Source organism: Peromyscus eremicus, chromosome 8b, assembly GCF_949786415.1.
Source record: "Peromyscus eremicus chromosome 8b, PerEre_H2_v1, whole genome shotgun sequence".
Taxonomy (NCBI): domain Eukaryota; kingdom Metazoa; phylum Chordata; class Mammalia; order Rodentia; family Cricetidae; genus Peromyscus; species Peromyscus eremicus.
Genome location: NC_081424.1, coordinates 55,570,514 through 55,593,746, shown reverse-complemented (window position 1 = coordinate 55,593,746; position 23,233 = coordinate 55,570,514). Strand labels below are relative to the sequence as shown.

At 45.6% G+C, this 23,233-nt stretch overlaps 1 protein-coding gene across 2 annotated transcripts in view; it reads right to left on the bottom strand.

Annotated features, from left to right (window-relative positions):
• The window catches only part of Map3k4 (mitogen-activated protein kinase kinase kinase 4), a 95,515-nt gene that overhangs the window by 60,574 nt on the left and 11,708 nt on the right, over positions 1-23,233 (bottom strand). For both annotated transcript variants that reach the window (XM_059272842.1, XM_059272843.1), the window contains exon 2: positions 777-967. In XM_059272842.1, coding sequence (XP_059128825.1) covers positions 777-967 — 191 coding nt within the window. The remainder of the gene's footprint in view (positions 1-776; positions 968-23,233) is intronic.

Genomic DNA, 23,233 nt, shown 5'->3' with positions numbered 1-23,233 from the left:
GAGTGGCACTATTAGAAGGTGTGGTGCTGTTGGAGTAGGTGTGGTCTCATTGGAGAAAGTGTGTCATTGTGGGGGTGGGCTTTGAGGTCTCTTATGTTCAAGCTACACCCAGTATCACAGTTCACTTCCTGTTGCCTGCGGATCAGGAAGTAGAACTCTCAGCTCCTTCTCTAGTAGCACCATGTCTGCCTGCACGCCACCACGTCCCACCACGATAACGGACTAAACCTCTGAAACTGTAAGCCAGCCCAGTTAAATGTTTTCCTTTCTAAGTGATGTCTTCTCACAGGCATAGAAACCCTAACTAAGACAGCAAGATCCCTACATGCTGTCACTGGCAGAAGACAGAGGCTTTGGCTAGTTCCAGAATTCACGGAACCACAGGCTGGCTGTCTCCTCCCAAATGCCCCGTACACCACTGCTGGAGAGAAGAACTTGGAAACCCCAAGCAGGAGATAAAAGGAGTGAGTGCAGGCCATCAGTGTAGACTCCAGCCACGTTGGGTTTGCAGGCTGGAAAACAGCTGGCCTCCTTCACAGCCTCAGAAGGCCCCTGTCACTGGCTTCCACCACAACCCAGGGCAGAGCTTCCTCTACTGGCTCCTCACCCATCCCTCCACTGGTAACAGTTCAAAACAACAAACCCTACAGCCAACACTGGGGTAAAATGTCAAACAAAGGAGTCATTAACACTGCCAAAAAGACTGGTCAATGCAGTCACATAAAGGTGATGCCCTGCCCCTCACACGCCCTCTCACAAGTAAGTCCCAGGTTCACCTTTCAAATTGGCCCGGCTGGCCGGCCTCCCCACGCTGTTCCTCTGGTGCTTGGTTGACAGGCGTTTCATCTGCCGTGGCGTGCTTGGGGGTGAGGTGCTGTAGAGGTTTTCTGTGTTCGCTTCATCAGAAAAGTCCTCTGGGTCAGATTCCAGACTCTTGCAAGCCGACTCTCCCAACATGCACTCCGGCCTACGAGAAAATAAATAGAGAGCGAGCTGGTTAGTAACATAGGAACTGCAGTCACTGCTTTCTCTGAGAACACTGCAAACGTCTCCACCTGCATTTCCTCAGCATCGCAATCCTTCAGTTTCCACTGTGGAAACTGCACTTCCCACCTCAAGGGAGCAGAGACAGCGGGTGTGGCCACACTTAACCGAGCACTGTCAGGTGCAGCATTGGCACAATCCGTGTGCCGTTTCTGAAGCCTCTGGGGCTCTTTCTAGCTGACTGGGCTTCAAACTGAAAACTACAAATTAAAGAGAAAACAGAAGACTAGAAGTTACAAATCAGACTGAGCTAAAAATAGACCTGGGCACCAACTCTGGCAAGCGGACAATGAGGGGGCGAGCACCGTCCCGCCCTGGACTCCAGGGCCGCAGCCGACTCTTCCTGAAGGGCACAGGCAGCATTTCCCGTGGCCACGGGGGGGGGGGGGGGGGGGGAGGGGGGGGGCAGAGTGCTGGCACAGGGCAGCATCCAGAAAACACTCCAGACCCACCGACCACACTGAACCAACTAAAAAGAGTTATGACAGTAAACCTTGTTATCCACTATCCATGTTTTAATTTGTCAAAAATGCTGTATGAAATTCCCAAAGAATAAAAATGTAGTTAAAAAGTCTCCAACGAAGAGAAATAAAAGGGAGGGATGGGGTAAGGTGGGTGAAGTGGGGAGGCAGCAGCAGCAGCAGCAGCAGGAAGGAGGAATTCCCTTCTCTCCCTGAAGGGTGCAATGCTTCCAGGACTGGTTTTCTGAAAACGCTGTCTGCCGTCCTCTAGCCAGACAATTCTCAAACAATATCACTATCCTCATAAATGTCCTTTTCTGTCAGACTCACACGGTAAAATCCAGTCACATCAAGCGAGAGCAAATCTAATTCTAAAACCTCAAAACGGGAGTAACAGCAACTAACGTTTCCCATATATACATCACAACAGCCCATCTCATTCTGAACACTGTTTACAAAATAAACTCTATATATACCTAAAACACAACCCCAAAACTGTATCCAATGCAGTGTTCTTTCTGGCAACTTTTGTCACAGTATACAATCAATGCTAATCCAAACTCACAAGGAAATGAGAAAAACAAAACGAAACACCCAAGATGTGTGACATCATCATTATGAAAGTAGCAAAATCAAAACAAAAGCTATCTTTTGAAGAGTAGGAATTTGGGGTTCGGGGGATGGCTCAGCAGGTAAAGTGCTTGCCGCACAAGAGGACCCGAGTTCAGAGCCCCAGCATCCACGAGGAAAGTCTGGCATGGTGGTACATGCCTGTAATCCCAGCATGGGAGAAGTCGGTGAATGAGGGAAATCACTGGGCAGGTGGGCTGGCAGAAATTGTGAGCCCCAGGTTCAGTGAGAGACCCTGTCTCAAAAACTAAAGTAAAAAGCAACCAAGGAATAAGATATCATGTCAACTCATCTCTATAAACATGCTCATGTGCTAGCAGGTGTGTACATGTGTGTACACACACACACACACACACACACACACACACACACACACACACCACAGAAGTTCTACAGAACTACACAGTGTGCCAGGTATGGTGGTTAACATCTCGAGTCCCAGCTCTGGGAGGCAGAGGCACACAATTCTAAGTTCAAGGCCAGCCCGGGTTTCACAGAAAGACTCCTGTCAAATCAAAGGGGTGGTGGGCTGGAGAGGCTCAGCAGTTAAGAGCACTTGTTCTGGCAAAGGATCTGGATTCAATTCCCAAAACCCACATGGTGACTTACAAGCATCCCTAACTCCAGTTCCAGGGGATCTGATGCCTTCCTCTGACCTCTCAGGCACCAGACACTCACATGGTATATATACATCCATGCAGGCAAAACACTCACACACATAAAATAATTTTTAAAAAAAATTACAAATTTCCAGTAATGAAATTTATTTTTTAATTCCATGAGTGGCCAGCTTGGATACTTCCTGCAGTGACTTGTGACATGCCTTCTTTTTCTTTTACTACTTCCATGGAGTGGGACACTCAGGTAGTGGAAAGGTCCTTCTCCCCTCTTGGGCCCTTGGAGCTGGGGTGACGGCATCATCCATTCCCTTCCGGCTGCCAGCATGGTTGCAACAGGAGAGGTTCACGTTGTTCCTGCATTGCCATGCAGCACTCAGACACAGTGCTCCTCGCCTGGGACCTGTCTAGGTCCCTCTAGCTGTGGCCTTCTCCAGAGTCACCATGTCATTTTGGAAGAGCCCTTTCTGGTGTTGAATGACGTGAGTGTCACTGAATGGTGACTACAGGCCTCAGGCTCCACTGTGCTCACCCACCATCTGCTGAGGGTGAGTTCAGGCACACTCTTTACACACTACAAGAGAATCCCACAGCAGGGTATAGGGCCTTACAGGGTTGTTCCTACTTAAGTTCCCTGCTGACGCACTTTCACTGAGCACTAAGGAGACACTGCATTTCATGACTGTCACACTGCTCACAACCAGTACTTTTCCACAATGCTTCATTCCAAACACTGGGATGAAAATCACCAGAAAGTCACAGCACAAACTTTGATCAATTAATGAGTTATCGAATCCAGATAGCAGGAAGGGCAAGGTGAAGAGGGAAATGTAGTGAAATAATCAACAAAATCTCTTCAGAGCTTGCCCTCTGGGGTTGAAGCACTGAATGTCTGGAGCACAGTCAGATCACAGCCCCAAGAGAGGTGAAGCAGTGAGCATTTCTTTCTTTCTTTTTTTTTTTTTTTTTTTTTGGTTTTTCGAGACAGGGTTTCTCTGTGTAGCTTTGCGCCTTTCCTGGATCTCGTTCTGTAGACCAGGCTGGCCTCGAACTCACAGAGATCTGCCAGGCTCTGCCTCCCAAGTGCTGGGATTAAAGGCATGCGCCACCACCGCTCAGCTGAGCATTTCTTTCTTAAGCTGGAAGGAGACGATGTATAACGTGTGAGGCCTTCACTTTGAAATCGTTCAGGAAATTGTGACTTTAATCAAACACGATGATGTAATGAAGGGCTCTGTAGAAAAAAGCAGATCACTTTTCTCCACAGCAGCACTGTGCAGGCCAAAGATCTCAGGTACGTGGCATGAAAGTTGAAGAGGGATTTTGAAAAGGGACTATGATATTAAATCCCACTTGTGCTGATCCAGCCCCAACCCCACCCCCGCCCTGACCTACTGGCAGTCTTGACATGAAGAGGTCATTTCTCTCTCTCTCTCTCTCTCTCTCTCTCTCTCTCTCTCTCTCTCTCTCTCTCTCTCTCATCACACACACACACACACACACACAGAGTCCTCATTCGATCTATACATCGTGGCTTTGAGCCTTGTGCTATAAACAGATGGAAGGAATCTAAGCAAGCACGTGTGAAGAACTCTTGTGGATACTTTGACTTGAGGAAACAAATTATTTGTGGTATGGTCTCTACACGTGGAAAAATTCACTTGCATTCGCCAAATAAAGAATAAACTCTTAGAATAATTTTATAGAAGTTAATAATCTCATTTTCAGTTCTGCCATCAATTAAAAAACAAAATCCATTGATTTTAGTTGGTACCTCACATGGTCACAATAAACAACTGCAAAAATCAAAGAATTTAATTCACTTAATTACTCTAATAGCAAACATTCTAGAACCATGCTGAAGTGTAGGTGAACACTGTCATAAACAGCATATCTTAATAAGATGAAACACCCTTCCTCATCAGTACACGGCACAGAAAAGGCATTAGGAAAGGACGAGGCAGCCAGCCACTGCTCATGGCGCATAACTAACAGGAAGGCTGGAGAAACACGCCGTGACAGTGAAGCCACACCGCTGTCCTTTCTTCAAATGTATTTAACCCTGTTTGGAAATGTTACTAGTTTACACTTCATCCAGGTAACTCAGCAACTTAACTACATGTCAGAACAGAGTCTGATGTTATTTAAAGGAGTAAAAAGTCTAACACCCAAAAAACAAAACCGATGATTTCTGCGATCCTATCAAAGTTCATGAAATGGAAAATGTCACGAAGAGAAGAGCCAAGGGGGGTGGATCAGAGTGAGTGACAGGAAGCATGTAAAGACGGACACTAACCCTGGGCCATAAATACTTTGGAAATAACAGCAGACGGAAGATGCAGCAACAGAAACCATCTGGGCTGGAGAAGATTGGAGGGAAGAAGAGCAGGGGCTTAGCAACCAGCAGGACCACATCAAGAAGTCTAACACCGAGTCCAAAGCTAGAGAGGTGGGCACAGGTAAATCCACAAAGGAATGAGAGCTGAAATTTTTCTAGAGTCAATAAACTTCAAGAACTACACTCAGGAAAGAAAGCTATGAAGAAAACTGTTTTATTGGGCATAATTTAATATGCATATCATAAACAATTTGCTGGAAGTCATTACTGAATTAAGGCAGCCAATTAGAAACAATTCATTTTAGGAGCCTTTGCTTAGAAGTGATATTTAACAGGAGAGATCTCAAAAGCAAGCTTACTGTTCTCTTTAAAAACATGTACACAAAGAGCTAGGAAAATAAATACCAGTGCCGAGTTCAAAAGAGCTCGCAATCACTTCAGTGAAGTAACCACAAGCATCCCAACCCTCCCTGTGCAGCAGCGCACGTGAGATGAGCTAATGTGGAGCTGACTGGTGCACAGTGTTTACACGGACACCAGGCGTTCGAGATTGGAGAGCCGTACGAGGCCCACAGGAATCCTCCTGAAATGTTTGCCTTATTTGTGCCTAAAACCCTACAAATGTGAGGTATCTTTCCGGTACCAACGCCTGACGGCCACGTAAATCAACACTTTTCTCTAACATAAAACCCTGTTAAATGCCACGCACTGGACACTAGAATCTAGTACCGAAAAGTACATCTGGAACTCGGTCTAGGGATTTGTAGTCTTTAAAACAAGACACAGCCTCAAAGACCTTGGGATTAAATAGTTCTGCTATGACACACAATACAAACTGCAGTGACGCCTGAGTGAAGCACAACTGGGCGGGTCCAGAAACATCTGGGGCTCTGCAAAGGCCCATGGGGTTTATCGTCACTCAAACCTCTGCAGCATGTCCTTCAAAATTAAGTGGCCTCTGATTCACTAGCAACCACAGTAGCTCACCTGGGTGAAGTTCTCCCCTCCACCTCCCATCTGCCTAGTCTGTAGGACTTAGCAGCAAAACAGATTCCTGCTACTGGGGGAAACAGGAGGGAGTGCTCATTTCTTTTTCTTTTCTTTCTTTCTTCAAGAGTTTTTCATCCATTTAAAAATGCCATTTGGGGGGAGGGAGATGGAAGGGCAGGATAAAGGAGGGACTATGGGGGGACAACTAACACTAGAGGCATTTGAAAAGCCATTATAGTATGGCCAGGTGGTGATGGTGGTGCACACCTTTAGTACCAGCCCTAGTGAGGCAGAAGAAGGCTATCTCTGAGTTCAAGGCCAGCCTGGTCTACAGAGTGAGTTCCAGAACAGCCAGGGCTACACAGAGACACCCTGTCTGGAAACACCAAAAACAGAACAAAACAACAACTAAAATCTATTACTGTAGAAATTCTCTGAAACAGAAACATACATGGAAGGACTTGAAATGGGATCACCGTAATGGAGGAGACAACGCCCCATCAAGAACTCGTGCCCCAAGGAAAAGCCCCAGTACCAGCCATGAGTTACAGTTTGTGGAGCGGTTGGCCACAGGGATCCCGCAGACAATACCCCTGCCGCCGCCGCCACCCAGACCACAGGATACTGCCAAGGTTATTGGTTGCTCTCCACAACTTGATGGTAAGGTCCTATTGCTGGAAACTCCACTTACTTAGTCATTGAACATGGAAAAATCGAGCTGTTGCCCAACAAGAAGCTTCACCCCTATTAATAACATTCATGGTGCTGGAAGTTACTCTGCATGCCACAGGGGAAGCCCTACTACAGTTATTATGGTAAAGGGACACAGCAATAAAATGATCTTGCTGTCCCCGTACACCAGCACCTCAGTCAGCCCTCATCAGAGAAGCTACTGGTAGTAGATGGAAATTAACACAGGACCCACAACTGGACAATGTGCAGACTGAGAGACTTAGGAGCACTTGGCCCTAAATGGGACAGCTTCATCCCACCCTTCCCTCCACTCAGGAGTCAGGGATCTGTGAGGAAGAGAAGACAAAGACTGGAAGAGCCAAGCTGACTCCAAGGAAACTGTCTTCCAGACACAATGGGACTGGTGCATACAGGAATCCAAGGGTCTGCAGCGGCATCCAGACCCTCTGAACTGGCACCAGTTCAAACCAGACAAAATCCCACACCGAGAGGGGACGTGAACACAAGCACCAGCCCCAACCATGAAAGCATTTCCAACTGATACCCTCTGGGAAAGGTCAAACCATTTTTCTCCAATGGAGCGCCCCTGGGTCTATCAGTCACACTCCAAGTTCAAGGTTAGCAGGAACTCCGCAGTCAGAGGCCAGTCTAGACTATAAAGTGGGGCTCTGTCTCAAAAAAGAGAAGTTATAAAATTAAGCAATTCATTTAAGTGAAACTGACTGATAATTATAGTTGTGCGAATATGTCTAATAGTAGGTAAGGAGATGTTCTGAAGTGACTCCCAAGCTGAGCTAGGCATCAGAATCCCAACTTCCATGTTAGATACAGATTTCAGTGTGTCCCGCTGGAAATTAGAACTAGGAAGTGTGGGTTGTGACGTGCTGTGTCTAATGTGGAGAACAGCACTGACCAGAGCTTCTGGTCCATGGGCCAGCGCTCTGCAGAGTCCGGACATCTATCACAGGGGTGTGTTGAATGCCTATCTAAATGCCAAGCTCCACTCCTCCATCCCCCGGGGTTCTCACTCCTCCTCCAGGAGCTGGGTGCAGAGGCAGTCTTAGAGACCAGTGCACAGCCCTTCATGATGCAAACGACGTTAGGGGGCTGTGACAAAGTGTCTGGGCTACTTACTATTACAGCTTTCGACTTCGACTTCGCATCACAATAAAATTCAATTCCCTTTATAAACAAATGTAATTCCTGTAGAATTATTTTTAAGGCGTAAGTAACAGTAAAGACGACCACAGCAAAAACTGCACAGGTGGTAGTAATAAGATAGAGACTGAGAAACCTGGCATCATTCACCCTGGTGGAAGAGGCAGACCTAGAAGACCCAAAATTAAGTCAATGGTTAAAACCAATAAACAGACTCTGTATCTATGTTTTTAATCAGTTCTGTAATTGGTTACACAGAAAGAATGATTTTTATTAGGCCAGTGTAATCGCTGTCATTAAACAGTGAGTACTGGCCCTCTGCTAGGCAGTCTGCCAAATGCCACACATAACTGAGTTTAATCTTTACCAGAACCTTCAGGGCCACTGTAAGGAAAACCCCTCTGCTCAGACAGCCAATTCAAGGTGATTATCTGATGTGCTCACATCAGCACCTTTTGCAGACGGGCATCCAAGCCCCTGGCTGAAGCTCCCCCTACTGGGTAGTCCCAAGAACCCTGACAGTTTTAGAAGAATTCTTAGGGCACAAGGATGGGCTGCTGACATAGCCTAGCTGCTTAACTTTGTATCTCAGCCAGAACTGGAGTCCTGCACTAACCCAAATGCCAAGGCCTCTCCCATGGCGGCCTGCACTAAGTCACTAGGTGCTTCTGTTCTCCCCGGGGCAGGCATGCAAGGTCACTTCCACCACAGACTGTGGTTTCAGGGCCACTAGCGAACACCACAGGGATGGGAGGGAAAGGCGGGGTGCCCGAAGCTCACAGAGCTAACCGCTGACCAGCATCTGCTCACACTGACTCCCTCATCAACAGGGATAAGGCAGACTAAATCCAGACGGAGGAGACCCACACTGACTATCCTGTGAGTGAGAGGAAAACTAAGATGTTGCCTGGCCTAAGGCTAACCTCACCCCCTCAGCTAGAATGGACCTTTCCCACCCAGAATTCCGCCCACGCAAACGCACAGCACCATTACTGGTGCAGTAAGTGGAACAGCTCAGGCCATGCCAGCTTGTGTGTTTAGACCTAAGAAGAAAAACTAGCCCTGAGAGGAATGGGAAAGCAAGCTCTCCCAAATCTGAACGAACATTAACCTTGTTTCTGGTGAAGTTGGGGTTTTTATGAGACAAGAGAGAGGTTACTCTCTGTTACCGTTTCTGTTCTCTTACTTGGGCTCTATTTAACCTGTCTGCCATTCCAAGTCCACACTGACTGCTGCACACCCGCTGTATGTGCAGTTTGTCCACTTACGGGTCGGCTCTTTGGGGCAATCCTGGACTCAACGAGTTCAGCACTGATCTGACTGGACAGAACTTGAGTTGGGAAAATACAGTTAGTTCCAAACAGAAGAGCTGCCCTTCTTGTTTTCTTGGACCTCAGGACAAAGCTAGTAGAGAGGCATGCACACGCCTTTAATCTAAGCAATTGGGGGAGGGGGGGGAAGCAGGTGGATCTGTTAGTTTGAGGCCAGCCTGGTCCATATAGCGAGTTCCAGGCCAGGCAAGGTTACGTAGTGAGACCCTGTCTCCAAAACAACAACAAATATCCACCCACTCAGCATGTAACTACACACCCAAGAGTTTAGAATGTAGTTGGGGCTGATGCAACCAAGGCAGAGCATAGGGAACAAACTGCCAGGACAAAATGCTGCCAGAGAAGACCCAGAGAACTGGGCGGAAAACAAACGCTTTGCCAAGGAGTATTTCAATGGAGACTTCAAAGCTCTGACCAAAAGGAGCTAAGGGTCTGGGGAGTGCTGAGACCACGAACAGCATGTGCAAAGGACCTGAGGCCGAAGAAAGCTCGTCCTCCTGTGAGAAGCTGAAAGGGGGCCAGGAAACCCTACAGCAAGATGGGCAGAGGGCACTCAAGGCAGTCCCAGGGGCAGACACTCCATGTTCCATCCCAACATAAAATGAGGGCATGCAAGAAAGAGAAGCTTGTGACCCTGTCTCCAAAGGATTCAGCAGCCTAGCACTTTGCTCCAGCACACAGGCAAACAAATACACACTACCTTGATTTTTCTTCCCTTATGAGGTTTCCCGACTCCAGTCACACATTTCTCCAATACTGGGGGTACATCCCAGCAGGTCCATCACTAGTTGGTTTTGTCACTGTGCAAATGTTATAGAGCATGCAAATCAGCCACTGCACAGACATGGCCTGAGCTCAGTAATCTCATCACACAGGTGGGGGCTACGACTGCTGTACAGCCAACCTTGGTGCAACAGCACACTGTTCACACACACACACACACACACACACACACACACACACACACACACAATCAGTAAAAGCACAGCAAATACACTAACCAGAAACTAACATTTTCAAGTAGAATACACTGTGCATAATTGTATCACTACACCCTCTAACAGCTGGCAGTACAAAGGTGCATCACAAACACCACGGCAACACGTCAGCAGTGACGTCATTATGCGACAGGAGGTTTGTGGCTCCCTTTTACTCCAATGGGACCTCGATGGTTCAGAGTATCATCATGTATGAATGTGAATGGCGGCACTTAAAGCCAGCCCAAGTGCCTCTTCTGTCCATGCTGCTCCAACAGTAACCACCAGTTCACCTGCTGGGACAACACAGGAAACACCATGGTCTACTTGAGAAAGTGGCACCCTAAGGAACTGTGAAACACTTAAAGACGGCAAGCTGGCACCTAAGAAGTAAAAATCACCCAACACAAAAGAAATGGAGACACAGCTGTAAAGTTTAACTCATGGAAACAACTTTTTAGAAATAAAAACTATGTAGACTGAGGAAAGTTTACACAGAAGCTCAAGGCTTCCAGATACAAACACAAGAAGCTAATTTCACTTGTTCTCCCCACGTATAAGAACAGAACCCCGGGGGCTGGAGAGATGGCTCAGCAATTAAGAGTACTGGCTGCTCTTCCAGAGGACCAGGGTTCAATTCCCAGCACCCACATGGCAGCTCACAACTGTCTGTAACTCCAGTTCCAGGGGATCTGACACCTTCACACCAATGCTTATAAAATAGTTAAATAAATTAAAATAATTAAAAAAAAAAAAGAACAGAACCCCTAAGTGCGATGGCCAACACAGAATGTACTAGCAATGTAGATCTTGAGGCCCTGTGCATTCCAGACATAAAAATCACAGGCGGTTTCTGAACTGCTTTTCAGCATGTAATCGACACGTACAAGATGACGGTCATGCATGACAAGCACTCGACTTCCTAGCACATCCGTGGTGTCTGGAAACTCCTAAAACTGAGTGCACACTGCACCAGGACCTGTGCCATGTTCCTGACTCCAGTCCACAGTTCTCATCACATTACCAAACAGTCTGTGGCCCCCAAAAGGCTAAGAAGCATGACACAGGTAATATTTAGGTTTTCTCCTCGAAGTGTCTCATCCTGACAAATACAAGGGGACACCACGATGACACAGACGCAATGCAAAACGGACTCAAACCGGATGCCCACCCTACAGCTGCGGCCACAACACACAAACACACATGCACAATCTTCATCCTTGAAAAATCATGAACAAGTTACGACATCCCCTCAGTAAGATAATTTTCAATATTTTATGACGTTGTCTAGGACAGGACAGTCCCCCCCACACTCCAAAAAAAGTGCAAACTAAGCAAGCCAGCACTGAGCTAAATAACCACTAAATTAAGAACAATGACAACAATCCTCCCAAGACCACGACCAAACTGAACAAAGACAAAGCTTTTTAAGGAAACATAAGAAAAGCTGATCTGGTGAAGGATCAAAGGGGAACTGGTTCTGTCAGAGCTCTGTGGGTAAACGTAGGAGGAAAGCCACTAACCTCATTCACAGGACTGACAGACACTTAGAACACACACCTACGGTGACTTCAGAGCACCTGGCTAGTGCTTGTGGGGTTCCTGGGGTTCCTACGTTGTGGGAAGCCATTATTTAAAACCCTTCCCTGCCCCGGTTTCCTCCCGCTGTCCATTTCTAGAACTCAGTTGCACTGGCCACCCGCACCGGTGCCCGGTGCCTTTCCTCTGGCCGCCGTCTGTGCAGGACATTCCCAGTTTCTACGGCTCTGACCACCAGTCCACAGACCGGCCATTACTCGGTGGCCGCTGTGCTGACCACCTGTCTCTAGCTGTCACTGCAGACGGCAACCCTTCCATCTCAGGCAGCTCTGTAAGAACCTTTTGTACTTCTTAAATTCTTCAACGTTCATGCTTTGCTTCAGATATTTGAAGATGATTATCTATTTTAACAGCACTTCCGGTTTCTGCCAATATTTTTCACATTTCTGGGACTGTCATTACTGGGTACAGATTTCCCCTGGCTGTGAGTCATATTTTCCTGCTTACTGGAATGACTAGTTTTATGTTTCTGTTTTGTTTTGGACATTGGGTCTTATTATGTAGCCTCCTGCCTCAGCCTCCTTAACGCTGGTATTACAGCCATGTGCTGCCACACTCACTGTGACTGGTCACTTTTTATTGGATGCCGATGTCAGAAAGTCAATGTTGTTTGGATTTTGTTGCTGTATTTTAGAATCTGGGGTGAAGACTAGCTGTTTTAAAATTGTCTCTAACTCCCTTCACGCCTCCTTTCAAGTTAGGCATTCTGGCCCACAGCTAGGCTAGAGTTCAAAGTCCGCTGTGTGCTCCAAGATCAGCACAACAGACCTCTCCATCCTCACCACACTGGCCTGGGGCGCCTGGGGCAGCTGGGGCGGCTGGGGCGGCTGCTGCTTCTGTGTGCCTCTGGGAGCCTCCCATGCACAGCGCCTCAGTGGCGGACTCTGCCCCAGCCTGAGCAGTTTCTACCCTAAACAAGAGTGTCTGTCATCACAGAAGCCAGGGGCCTGACAGAGACCTGGAGCCCTTTCTGCATTCTTCCTTCCTCTCAAGTACTTGCCCCTCAGCCTCCAGCTGCCTCAGCCCCCAAAGTTCAATCCACTCCTCACCTGCATGGCCTGGGGCTGCCTTCCCTGCACCTCAGCCTCACACAGGCCCCCAGGAGGAAAGAAACTGTTGTTCGTTTTTACTTTTTACTCTTTCGGGGGCCTGCCACCCAGTTCCCAAATAAATCACACATGGAGGCTTATTACTTTTGAATGCCCAGCCTTAGCTTGGCTTATTTCTAGCCAGCTTTCCTTAACTTAAATTATCCCATCTACCTTTAGCCTCTGGGCTTTTTTCTTTTCTTCTGTATATCATCTTACTTTCACTCTTACTCCATGGGTGGCTGGGTGGCTGGGTGGCTGGGTGGCTGGCCCCTGGCGTCCTCCTCTCCTTGTTCTTTTGTTCCTCAAACCTCTTGCTGCCTCTCTTTTTCTCCTTCTATTTATTCTCTCTGCTCTCCAGCCCCACCCATCCTTTTTCCTGCTTCACTATTGGCCGTTCAGCGCTTTATTAGACCAACAGGTGTTTTAGACAGGCACAGTAACCCAGCTTCACAGAGTTAGACAAATGCAGCACATCTTTACATCATTAAACAAATGTTCCACAGTATAAACAAATGTAACACACCTTAAACTAATATTCCACAACAAAAGACTCGCCACGTGTGCTTCCTGTCTCGGGACTCAGGACCACGTTGCCTGACACTCGGTGTCATAAGCAGGCACTCTATACTCAGATCTTGGGATTTGTTTATTTATGTCACTAAAAAGCAGTACATCCCTATTTTTTAAGACAACAAAGCTGTGCTTTGGATTTTTTTTTTCTGTGTCAAAGTGAAGCAACACCACTTAATTCACTACACATATAGGAAAAACAATATTTAACAAATCTAAAGACTTCACTCATAACAGGGACTACTTACGGATTCCTTTAGTAGACAAAACATAGGGGAAATTTTATTAAAAAACAAATCGATACAAAAGAAAAAAATCACTGTTTTGGAAGTGAAAATATTTACAGCTAGTCAAACTGAACATATTTGTTGTTATCAATTAACCTCATCTGGCCCTGGCCCCAGTTTCAGATTATTCATGAGGGCACAGAGATTCTTTGAAGATTTAGTTCTTTAGGAAGATTTAAAAATATCTAAAACTTAGAATTTAACTGGGGAAAATGACATTATTTAAAATACCCAACCATAAAAAAGGCATAATTCTCAAATATAGATGGTTTCCAAAGACAAACAACTCAACAGTTCACATACTTGTCACAAAGTCATTATGTAATTCTAACGCCTATCTGAAATTTTACTTTCTGTTATAGTAATAAATCCCTCTTACTAGGATAATTTTAACTGTACTGAGTCTAACCATTTCTTTGTGACTTAATATCAAGCTGGTTAATCGCCAAGACCTCTAACACTTTTTTCTCTCACCCGATGCACACAGGACCTTTACTGAGGCAACGCATACACTGATACACATTGTGAGTGGACTCTACTAACATGGAAAGAACGAGGGAGACAGACATCTGCACGTGTTCATGCAGAGCTGCGGTGAAGGGAAACCAACGTCATCGTGGAAAGTAACAAAAAGGAAGCATTCCCTTCCCACTTTCACAGCCTACTGCAAAGCGTTGGGAGTGACCGGCTTGCTATTAAGCCACAAGACATGGTTAGACAGGAAAGCCAGATGTATCGATCAATAGACAGAAGTAGGATCTGGAAATAAACCCCTGTGCTAATGGCCAACTAGCTTCAGTGAGCTGTCAACATCATTCAGAGGGAAGAGTCCTCAAGAGACAGTGCAGCAAAAGCCAGCCACAGGGAAAGGGATGAACTGGAGCTCGTAGCAAAGAAAACAGATTTGAACTGGACCGATGGAGAGTAAGAGCTAAAACATTTTAGCAGCAAATGGTCTCTACAGAACCTTAGATGCAGCAATGCAATCTTACTACTACAAAATCCCTTGCCAAAGAAAGAAACAAAGGCCAAGAAACCAATAAACTGGAATCATCAAAATGTAAAACTTTAGTGCAGTTATAACTGAGAAGGGGACAAAGCTCCCATAATGGCAGGAAACATTTGCAAGTCACAGATCTGGTAAGACATCTGTCCAAAAGGCACAATGACACAAGATACACAAGGACCAACAGGCACAGGAAAAGAGGATGGCCCCCATTAGAGAGATGCTAACCAAAGCCCAATGAGAAGCCGACTATGCCCGGAAGGACAGTCTACAAGTCAGAACCTCGACACCTCTGGTGAGAATGCCAAACACTGGGCCATGCAGAACAAGTGATTGGCAATTCCACTCCTAGGTGGACACAGACTAGAAAATCAAGACATAGCCATACAAAACTAGTACACAGATGGCCACAGCAGCATTACTCCTAGCTGTAAAGACGTGGAAACACCCCAACCCCCACTGCTGAAAGGATGGAGCACTTCTCAGTACACAAAGGGATGGACAACAGCACACACTATGCCATGTATGAAACTTGAGAACACTATGCTAGTGAAAAGAGGTAGCTCAGATCACATACGATTGGATATATATAAAGTGTCCAGACCCAGTAAACATATGCTATCAGAGGCAGACTGGTGCTGGCTGGGGGCTGGGAGAGAAGGGGACCAGAGGGGTGGGGACCAGAGGGGTGAGGACCAGAGGGGTGGGGGACCAGAGGGGAGGCACAGGTTTCTCTACATGGTAATGGTTGTACAGCTGTGTGTGTTCACCAAACACTGATCCGGATACACTAGAAGAGTAGATATATAACATGTGAAACAACATAATAATGCAGACAAGATCTGTACCCCTATAACTCTCCTGTTCTCTAAGTAACCTCCCATCCAGCTTAGAGTAGTGAGGTCCTAGGGATGAGGGCTTTCAGTGGTACAGAATTTCAATACATACTTGAGAATAGGTACAAGTTGTCAGCACCCCAACATAGAAGAGTGCCTCACCTGTTCTTTTGAGAAAACAAAACATCAGTAAGTTTGGCAAGTCAGGGGCTAGGGAAGGACCTCTGCCAGCCAACCATTTTAATCACCTACTATTCAGATGTGAAAAATGAATTCAAAAGCCACTAGCAAGAGAGCTGTATTTGAAAGGAAGGCAATTCTATTATACTAAGACCAGAGGAAATAGGGACCTTATGACAGGCTCTGCATTAACTCTCATTCCAGTACCACATGCAGAAGGCTCTAACCAAGTACCTAAGATGTATAACTCAACTGTGCAAAGACAAGTCTTGCATGAGGAGCCTAAAAGGGAAGTGTTCCTTAGTCTTTCATTAGTTCAATTCATTCATTTATATTTCATTCTCAGAAAACACGGACATGTTGAGAAAGCAAAAGGCAGTATGCTCCAAGAATCAGGAAGGCCATGCAAGAGGTCATGTCATGATAACTAAGCAGAACTTCACAGTTCCACCACTGTAGCGTACAGCTGCTACACGACTAAGTGATGGAGCACAAAACGTGAGCAACGCACGTCCTAAGGGCTTCGGAAAGCAGGTGAGCACCTCCCACCACGTCCAGCAGCCGCTGCCTTCTTCTCCAGCCTTCCCTTCCTCGGTTAACCTGGGCCACGGTGTTTTATCACGGCAACAGAAACCCAAGGCCAAGCCCTCACTCAGGCTTCGTTCTGTCACTCTCACAAAAAGCACATCCAGAATGTCACAGGGCGAAGGGCCACAGCATGAGCACCGGAGTCTTCCTGTCAGCAGCTGCCTTGCAGTGGGAGAAACCCGCACAGCTGAAGCACGCTGGGGTCAAAGGCTGAAATGGGATACTTTCTCATCAAGTACTACATCTACCTACTCTTTTCAATGTATCTTTATAATTTCTCTTTTGCTTGTAATTACATTATGACATTTTCATATACTTATCATTGTATTTTGCCTACATTTGCACCCATACCATTCTCCAACTCAAACAGAACCCCTCCTGTTATACCATATATAAATGTGTGTGTGTGTATATACATATATATATATGTATATATATATAAAATCTAGCTTCTAGCCCTGAGAGAAACATCAGTTATTTTGTCCTTCTTTGCCCCATTATCCTCCTTTTCCCTCTTCCTTCCCCTTCACACTCTCCCTTCTACTTTATTTTTGTAAATATTTTAAACAGGTCATAAAAATCTGAAATACTGTAGGAATCCCTCATGGGCATCCACAGCACCCATAAACAAGTCCACTCGCTCATTTACAAATGCCCTGAGAACCTCGTGTGGTAGGGACAGCAATGGGGCTACAGGGATGCTGGGATGTCTGACTGACAGGCACTACCCCAAGTTCAGTGAGAAAGACATGTAAAGAATTTCAAAACGAAATGGGAAGAAATGTAAATACAAACACAAAACAGTGTTACAAATGATGTGTCAACTTATTTCACTATTTTTATATTTCATTTTTATTTTGAATAATGTGTATTTTTCTGGGTACGGGTTTATACAGAGTGAATGCAGTGCCCACAGAGGTCAGAAGAGGGCGTCAGATTCTCAGGAGCTGGAGTTACAGGCAGCTGTGGGCCATCCCAGGTGGGTGCTAGGAACTAAACTCCGATCCTGCGCAAGAGTAGCGTGTGCGCGTGTGCGTGTGCGTGCGTGCGTGCGTGCGTGCGTGCGTGTGTGTGTGTGTGTGTGTGTAAGAGAAAAGAGAAAAGGGGGAGAGAGAGTTGGGGATACACATATAGTGAATTCTCTCCTCCTGCCTTTATGTGGGTTCTGGGCATCAAACTCAGCGTATCAGGCTTGTGTGCTTAAGTCCCTTCACCCCCGACCCATCTCCAAGCCTAAAACATCTTAAAATCATTATAATGCAAGAATAAGCTCAGGGGTTTCTAGTAGAAACTAGCACAAGTATTCCGAGCATTTGGCAACATATAAATTAAAGATCTTTGCAGTGATATATTGTGTACTTGGGGATCAGAGGACAGAGCCAGCCACTAAATTAGACATAGAGGTCAGGCAGTGGTGGCACACACCCTTAATCCTATCACTCAGAAGGCAGAGATCCACCTGGATCTCTGTGAATTCAAGGCCACACTGGGCTACATGAGAGAAACAGAACCAGGCAGTGGTGACAAACACCTTTAATCCCAGGAAGTAACATGGCAGGACACAGAAAGGTATATAAGGTGTGAGGAAACAAGAACTCGCTCTTTTGGCAGAAGATTTGGTAGATGTAAGAACTAGTGGCTGGCTGCTCTGCCTCTCGGATCTTTCAACTTTCACCCCAATATCTGGCTCTGGGTTTTTATTATAAGACCTTTTAAGATTCGTGTTACAGATCTTAAAAAGTGGGCCCCTACTACATACAACTCAATGGAAAAATCCTGTAATTAAGACAGATCATATACAAATGCTCTCTGAGATAGCAGTTAGATTTCCAGGATTTTACTCTATTAGAACAACTTGAATATACATAAAGAATGAGTTGAAAAGATGCATTTAACAAAGTTTATAATGGCAAAAGAACCAGAAACAGCCAGAAAGTGGAACAAGACGTATGAAGAAAAACTGTACCTATAATCCCCGCTCTGGGAGGGTGAGGCAGGAAGACGGTGAGTTCCAGGCCAGCCTAAGAACACAGCAAGAGCTCTGCCTCAAACTAACCAACCAGTCAATAACACACCACAAACTGCTTCCTGAAAGAGGAAGAAGGAAGCGCAGTGAGGATGCTGTTCGGTGGCCACACAAGTTCTCCTGGCAGATAAAGGCTGGACCAAACAGCACACAACTAAAACCACCGTATCACACTTTCTTCTGCCCTGCCCCACCTTCTATTCTCTGTGACTTCATCAGGATCATGTAAAGGAAGCCAAGACTTTCTGTACCGTTTCAAGGGCTACAGAGATGTATGTCCAGAATCTTAGACTCAGATAAGGGGATCCTTCAGGAAGTGGAGAGACAGCTCAACAGTTAAGAGCAATGACTGCTCTTGCAAAGGACCAAGATTTGATTCCCAGCACCCGCATGGTGGCTCACAACCATCTGTTGTAACTCCAGCTCCAGGGGACCCAACACCCTCTTCGGGCCTATTTGGACACTGAACACATGTGGTGCACATACATATATACAGGCAAAACAACTACACACATAAAATAAAAATCAACTATTTGATCCAGACGAAGATACTCAGCATTACAAAGAGCTCAAGGAACTGGACACATATCTGTCATGTATGTCCTATGTCATATCCTTGTGATGCATGTTGAACAGCATCTGAGCTCTGAACATAACAGCCAAGAAATGCCTTGTGTTCCAAAGACTAATCTCAAAGGCTGGCCACATCCTGAGAAAAAACTCACCTTTATCCTTCCCCAGTGATTCCCATGTTTCATCAAGCTGTGTTCCCCTTCCTTCTATACACACTCATGAATGAGGACTTCCTCCCTGCACAAGGTGAATAAAATCACTCTGCCGGCTGTGGATTGGAGCTAGGATTGACAGGATAAAGACCCCATCTTCAGGCTCTTGGCATGGGACCTGCAGTCAGTCAGGGACCATGGGTGAATTTGCCTCCTCCTATGTTTTGGCCCTCATCACTGACCTAACAGTAAGGAATGGATGGATGTCAGTTCTCTGTGAGATTCTGTGGGTTTCAGGGTCTGATCATCTGCTAATCTCGATAAACAGATTAGTGGGTAACAAGGATCACGTCTCTGTTGAGAGAAAGATGACAAAGCATACGGTTTGCTCATTTTTCTGTGTTGTCTCCTTACTCATTGGGATTTGAGCTCAAGTTACTAAGACTCATGTCCACTGGCACAGATCTATGGAGCAGAAGATTCTGTACTCCTGTGCTCATTCTTAATCACGGCTAAAAGGATTTAACTGCCTCTGTAAGTTTTTACTTCCACGCCTCTCACTACATTTCCCACCTCGAAACAGCTACACCAAAGTAGATTACAACGTGTCCTACATTGCTAAAACTGCCAAAAATTAAGGAAAATAAATCTTTAGTTCACCGTGAGGGGACTAAGGAAGTGTCTTCCAGAAACGAAGTCAGAAACACTAAGAATTCAAGTTCATAATCTCAGGCAACCCTCTGGGAAAGGAAAGGAATTTATATTACTAGCTAGTGAAAACACTTGCTCTTGACTTTCCCAATTAAATTATGTAGAGGTTTCTTGCTCTACCACACATCCTTCCTGAACTTCTGAAATTTTACTAACTGAACAAGCTAACAGAGAATATAAATTCACACTTAGTCAAGGTGAATTGCCATCCTGACAAACTCTATTCTAATAACTGTATTGCTAGATCTTTAGACAACCTAAAGCTCTTGAAATTTTATGTCTGTGTTTTGCTTGCATGTGTGTGTATGGGCACCGCGTGTGTATGGGCACCGCGTGTGTATGGGCACCATGTGCATCAAGTGCCTGTAGAGGCCAGAAGGGGGGGGTCAGAGCCCCCGAAACTGGAGCTGTGGCTGTTCACAAGCCACTGTACAGGTGCTGGGCACTGCAGCGGGTCCTTAGCTCTATCCTGTCAGTGTAAGAGCAGCCAGGGCTCTTAACAACACAGCCATCTCTCCGTGGTACTAAACTGAGTTACCTTACGGCTGCCCACTGGATATACCTAGACCACATCTAAAGTATGAAAACATTAATTACTAAACATAATTTAGACTTATAAGCCTCTGGGTTTTTTGTTTATTTGTTTGTTTTGTTTTGTTTTCGAGACAGGGTTTCTCTGTGTAGCTTTGCGCCTTTCCTGGAACTCACTCTGTAGCCCAGGCTGGTCTCAAACTCACAAAGAGTTTGCCTCCCGAGTGCTGGGATTAAAGGCGTGCACCACCACCCAGCCAAGATTTTTTTTTTTTTTTTGGTTTTTTGAGACAGGGTTTCTCCGTGTAGTTTTGGTGCCTGTCCTGGATCTTGCAGATACTTTTAAATGCTCACCTGGCCTCAGTTTCTTTCATTTGAATACAGCACCCTCTAGGTCAGTTGTTTTCTTTAAAAAGACTCATAATTTATCTCTGGATTTTTATTAATATTCACAGTAGCTGGGGCATAGTCTTCATCTGACATTTTGACAGTCTTAGTATGTAGTCTAATGTGTGCGTAGACTGTCTTACACTGCAGCTAAACATTTTTCCTCCATAAAGACCATGCATGTGTCCACTTTGGGAAACCAGATCCAATAGCCATGCTTCCTTCAACACTGAGTTCATCCTTACAATCATTGTGTCCAGAGCTTTCTGGTTGACTTTTATCTTGTTGGCGTGTGGTAGGAGCAAGCCAACACTGTAACAACTACCTCACTCTGCCGAGTGATCCCCACTGGGCTCTGGGCACTTTAAACTATCAGCAGCAAGCTGTGAGGCACTCTAAGTCTCTGCAGCCACAGACTCGATTGATTCTGTTTTCCTCTGCTGCTTCCTGCTGGCACCTGGGAGTATTTGTCTTCCACAAGCGCAGGCTAGCCAGGGACTCTGCCAGGTACTTTTGGGTACAGGTTTCTGAAGGCATGTTTGAACAACTCTGAGAAAATACCAGTGGGCTTAGTTGGGATTTCTGGAACTCCCAGATGGGTCCATAAGACTACTGACTGAAATCAGGTAGAGCAAGAATTACTGAAAACAAAAAAGGGACAGATGACTACGTTGTTTGAACTATTGCTGAATAAAGTCCGTTCCCTAGTTCCTTACACTATGCCATGGATATGCTCTGGCCCCACAGGTTCATGTGGCGGGAGCTTGTCCCTAAAGTGGCAATATACAACATTCTGAGACCTCAAAGCAGCAAGCCTAGTGGGAAGTCCCAAAGTCAACGGCAGGTGTGCCCTCAACAGGGGTTAAGGCAGTTCTCTCAGCATTCCTGTTTCACTCTGGCTGCCTGTTTGGCAATGGAATCTCTTGCTCACACACGTTCCAGGTCCCAGCTATTGCTATCTGCCATAAAATGATGAAGCCAGCATGGGCTGTGCCCAGAGCTTGTGCTGGGATGTTGTGAACTTTTGGCTTGCAGAAGTTTGGGTCAAGTTAACTTTATAAAATTGGTTTGCCCCAGGTATGTCATTTACAGTAATAAAAATGGACTAATACACTATCTACATAACTCCTAAAAAGAAAAGAGGACTGAGTCTGTACTTAAACTGGTGCAGAGTCTTTCACACCAGAGTGAAATTCTATTTAAAGTGCATTTCTATTTAAAAAAAAAAAAAAGTAGCAACGTTTCAAGAGCTTTGAAATTCTACCTTAGGAACTAGAAATTTATCCTTAAAAAATGGAATACTAAAAAACGTACATTAATATTTGTATAAGTCATAAAAGTTACAAACCATTGATAATATAAATGCGCTGTAATGTAGTCCACGAGGTTGTATCACATAAATAGGAACATGCCTGCTTGCTATGCTACAGGGAATAGTGTGATGAGTTACAAACTGTACAGACCAGGGAGCGAACAGACCTAGAGATACACCCCACGTCAGTGACAAACAAGACGCTTACTCACCATTTTCACAAAGCCACGGATAAGCAGTGAGGTGGCCTGGAGCGGTGGCTGCTGGGTCTCCACGCTTTTCGTGTTCTTCTACAGAGGACCTGCGCTGCCTTTCTAACTGGTTACTTTAACTAGTGAGGAATTTACTACTCTAATTAGTTACTTTAATGTACTTTTCTGGGAAAGGACTACATCAATTTAAAGAAAAAATTACTAATCTAAGCTCCACAAAAAACGTCCAGTTAAATGAACAAACTGAGAACGGCCAAAGAAAAGACTGGCTGTTCCCCTGACTGCAATAAGACATTTCAACAGCAGTCACAGCAGAGTTTAGCAACATGACTTAGGACCTGCCGAGCCCATTCCAAAATCCCAAGCAGGGCAAGGTGAGGATGCACAAGAAGTAAGAGCTGGGGGATGTGGAACAGCTGGGTCTCCAAAGCAACTGTCTCAGCTTCTGCAGAAGGGGAGGGGGAATCTTCTGTTTCAAGGGGCACTTGACAGAAGAAGACTTTTAAAGACAACTGCAGTGGGCTTCCCACTTCCTTTCACCTTAAGCCACAAAGAAACCAAACAGGAATACAATCACGGCACTACCACTGAGCATTTACCATAGACCAGTTAGTAACAACCCATGAAGTACATGTCATTACTACCTTTGCTTTTCAAAAGGCATAAAGAAAGAGGTTAAATAACCTTCCCCAAATCATAGTGAGTAATCAAAGGGTCAGACTCAAAGTCCATCGAGTACCAAATCCTACACTCTCAGCAACAAGGACAGTGAGTCCCTCGGCCAGAAGGTACCAGTGGTAGCATGTCTGCACCCAGCTAGTAAATGAGATAAGGAGGTGACAGAACTTCCTGTCCCGCCCTCGAGGAGTTTTATGTTTATTTACAGCAAGCAACAATTAACAAGTGAGAATGTGGGTACAGAGTGCAGAGGGT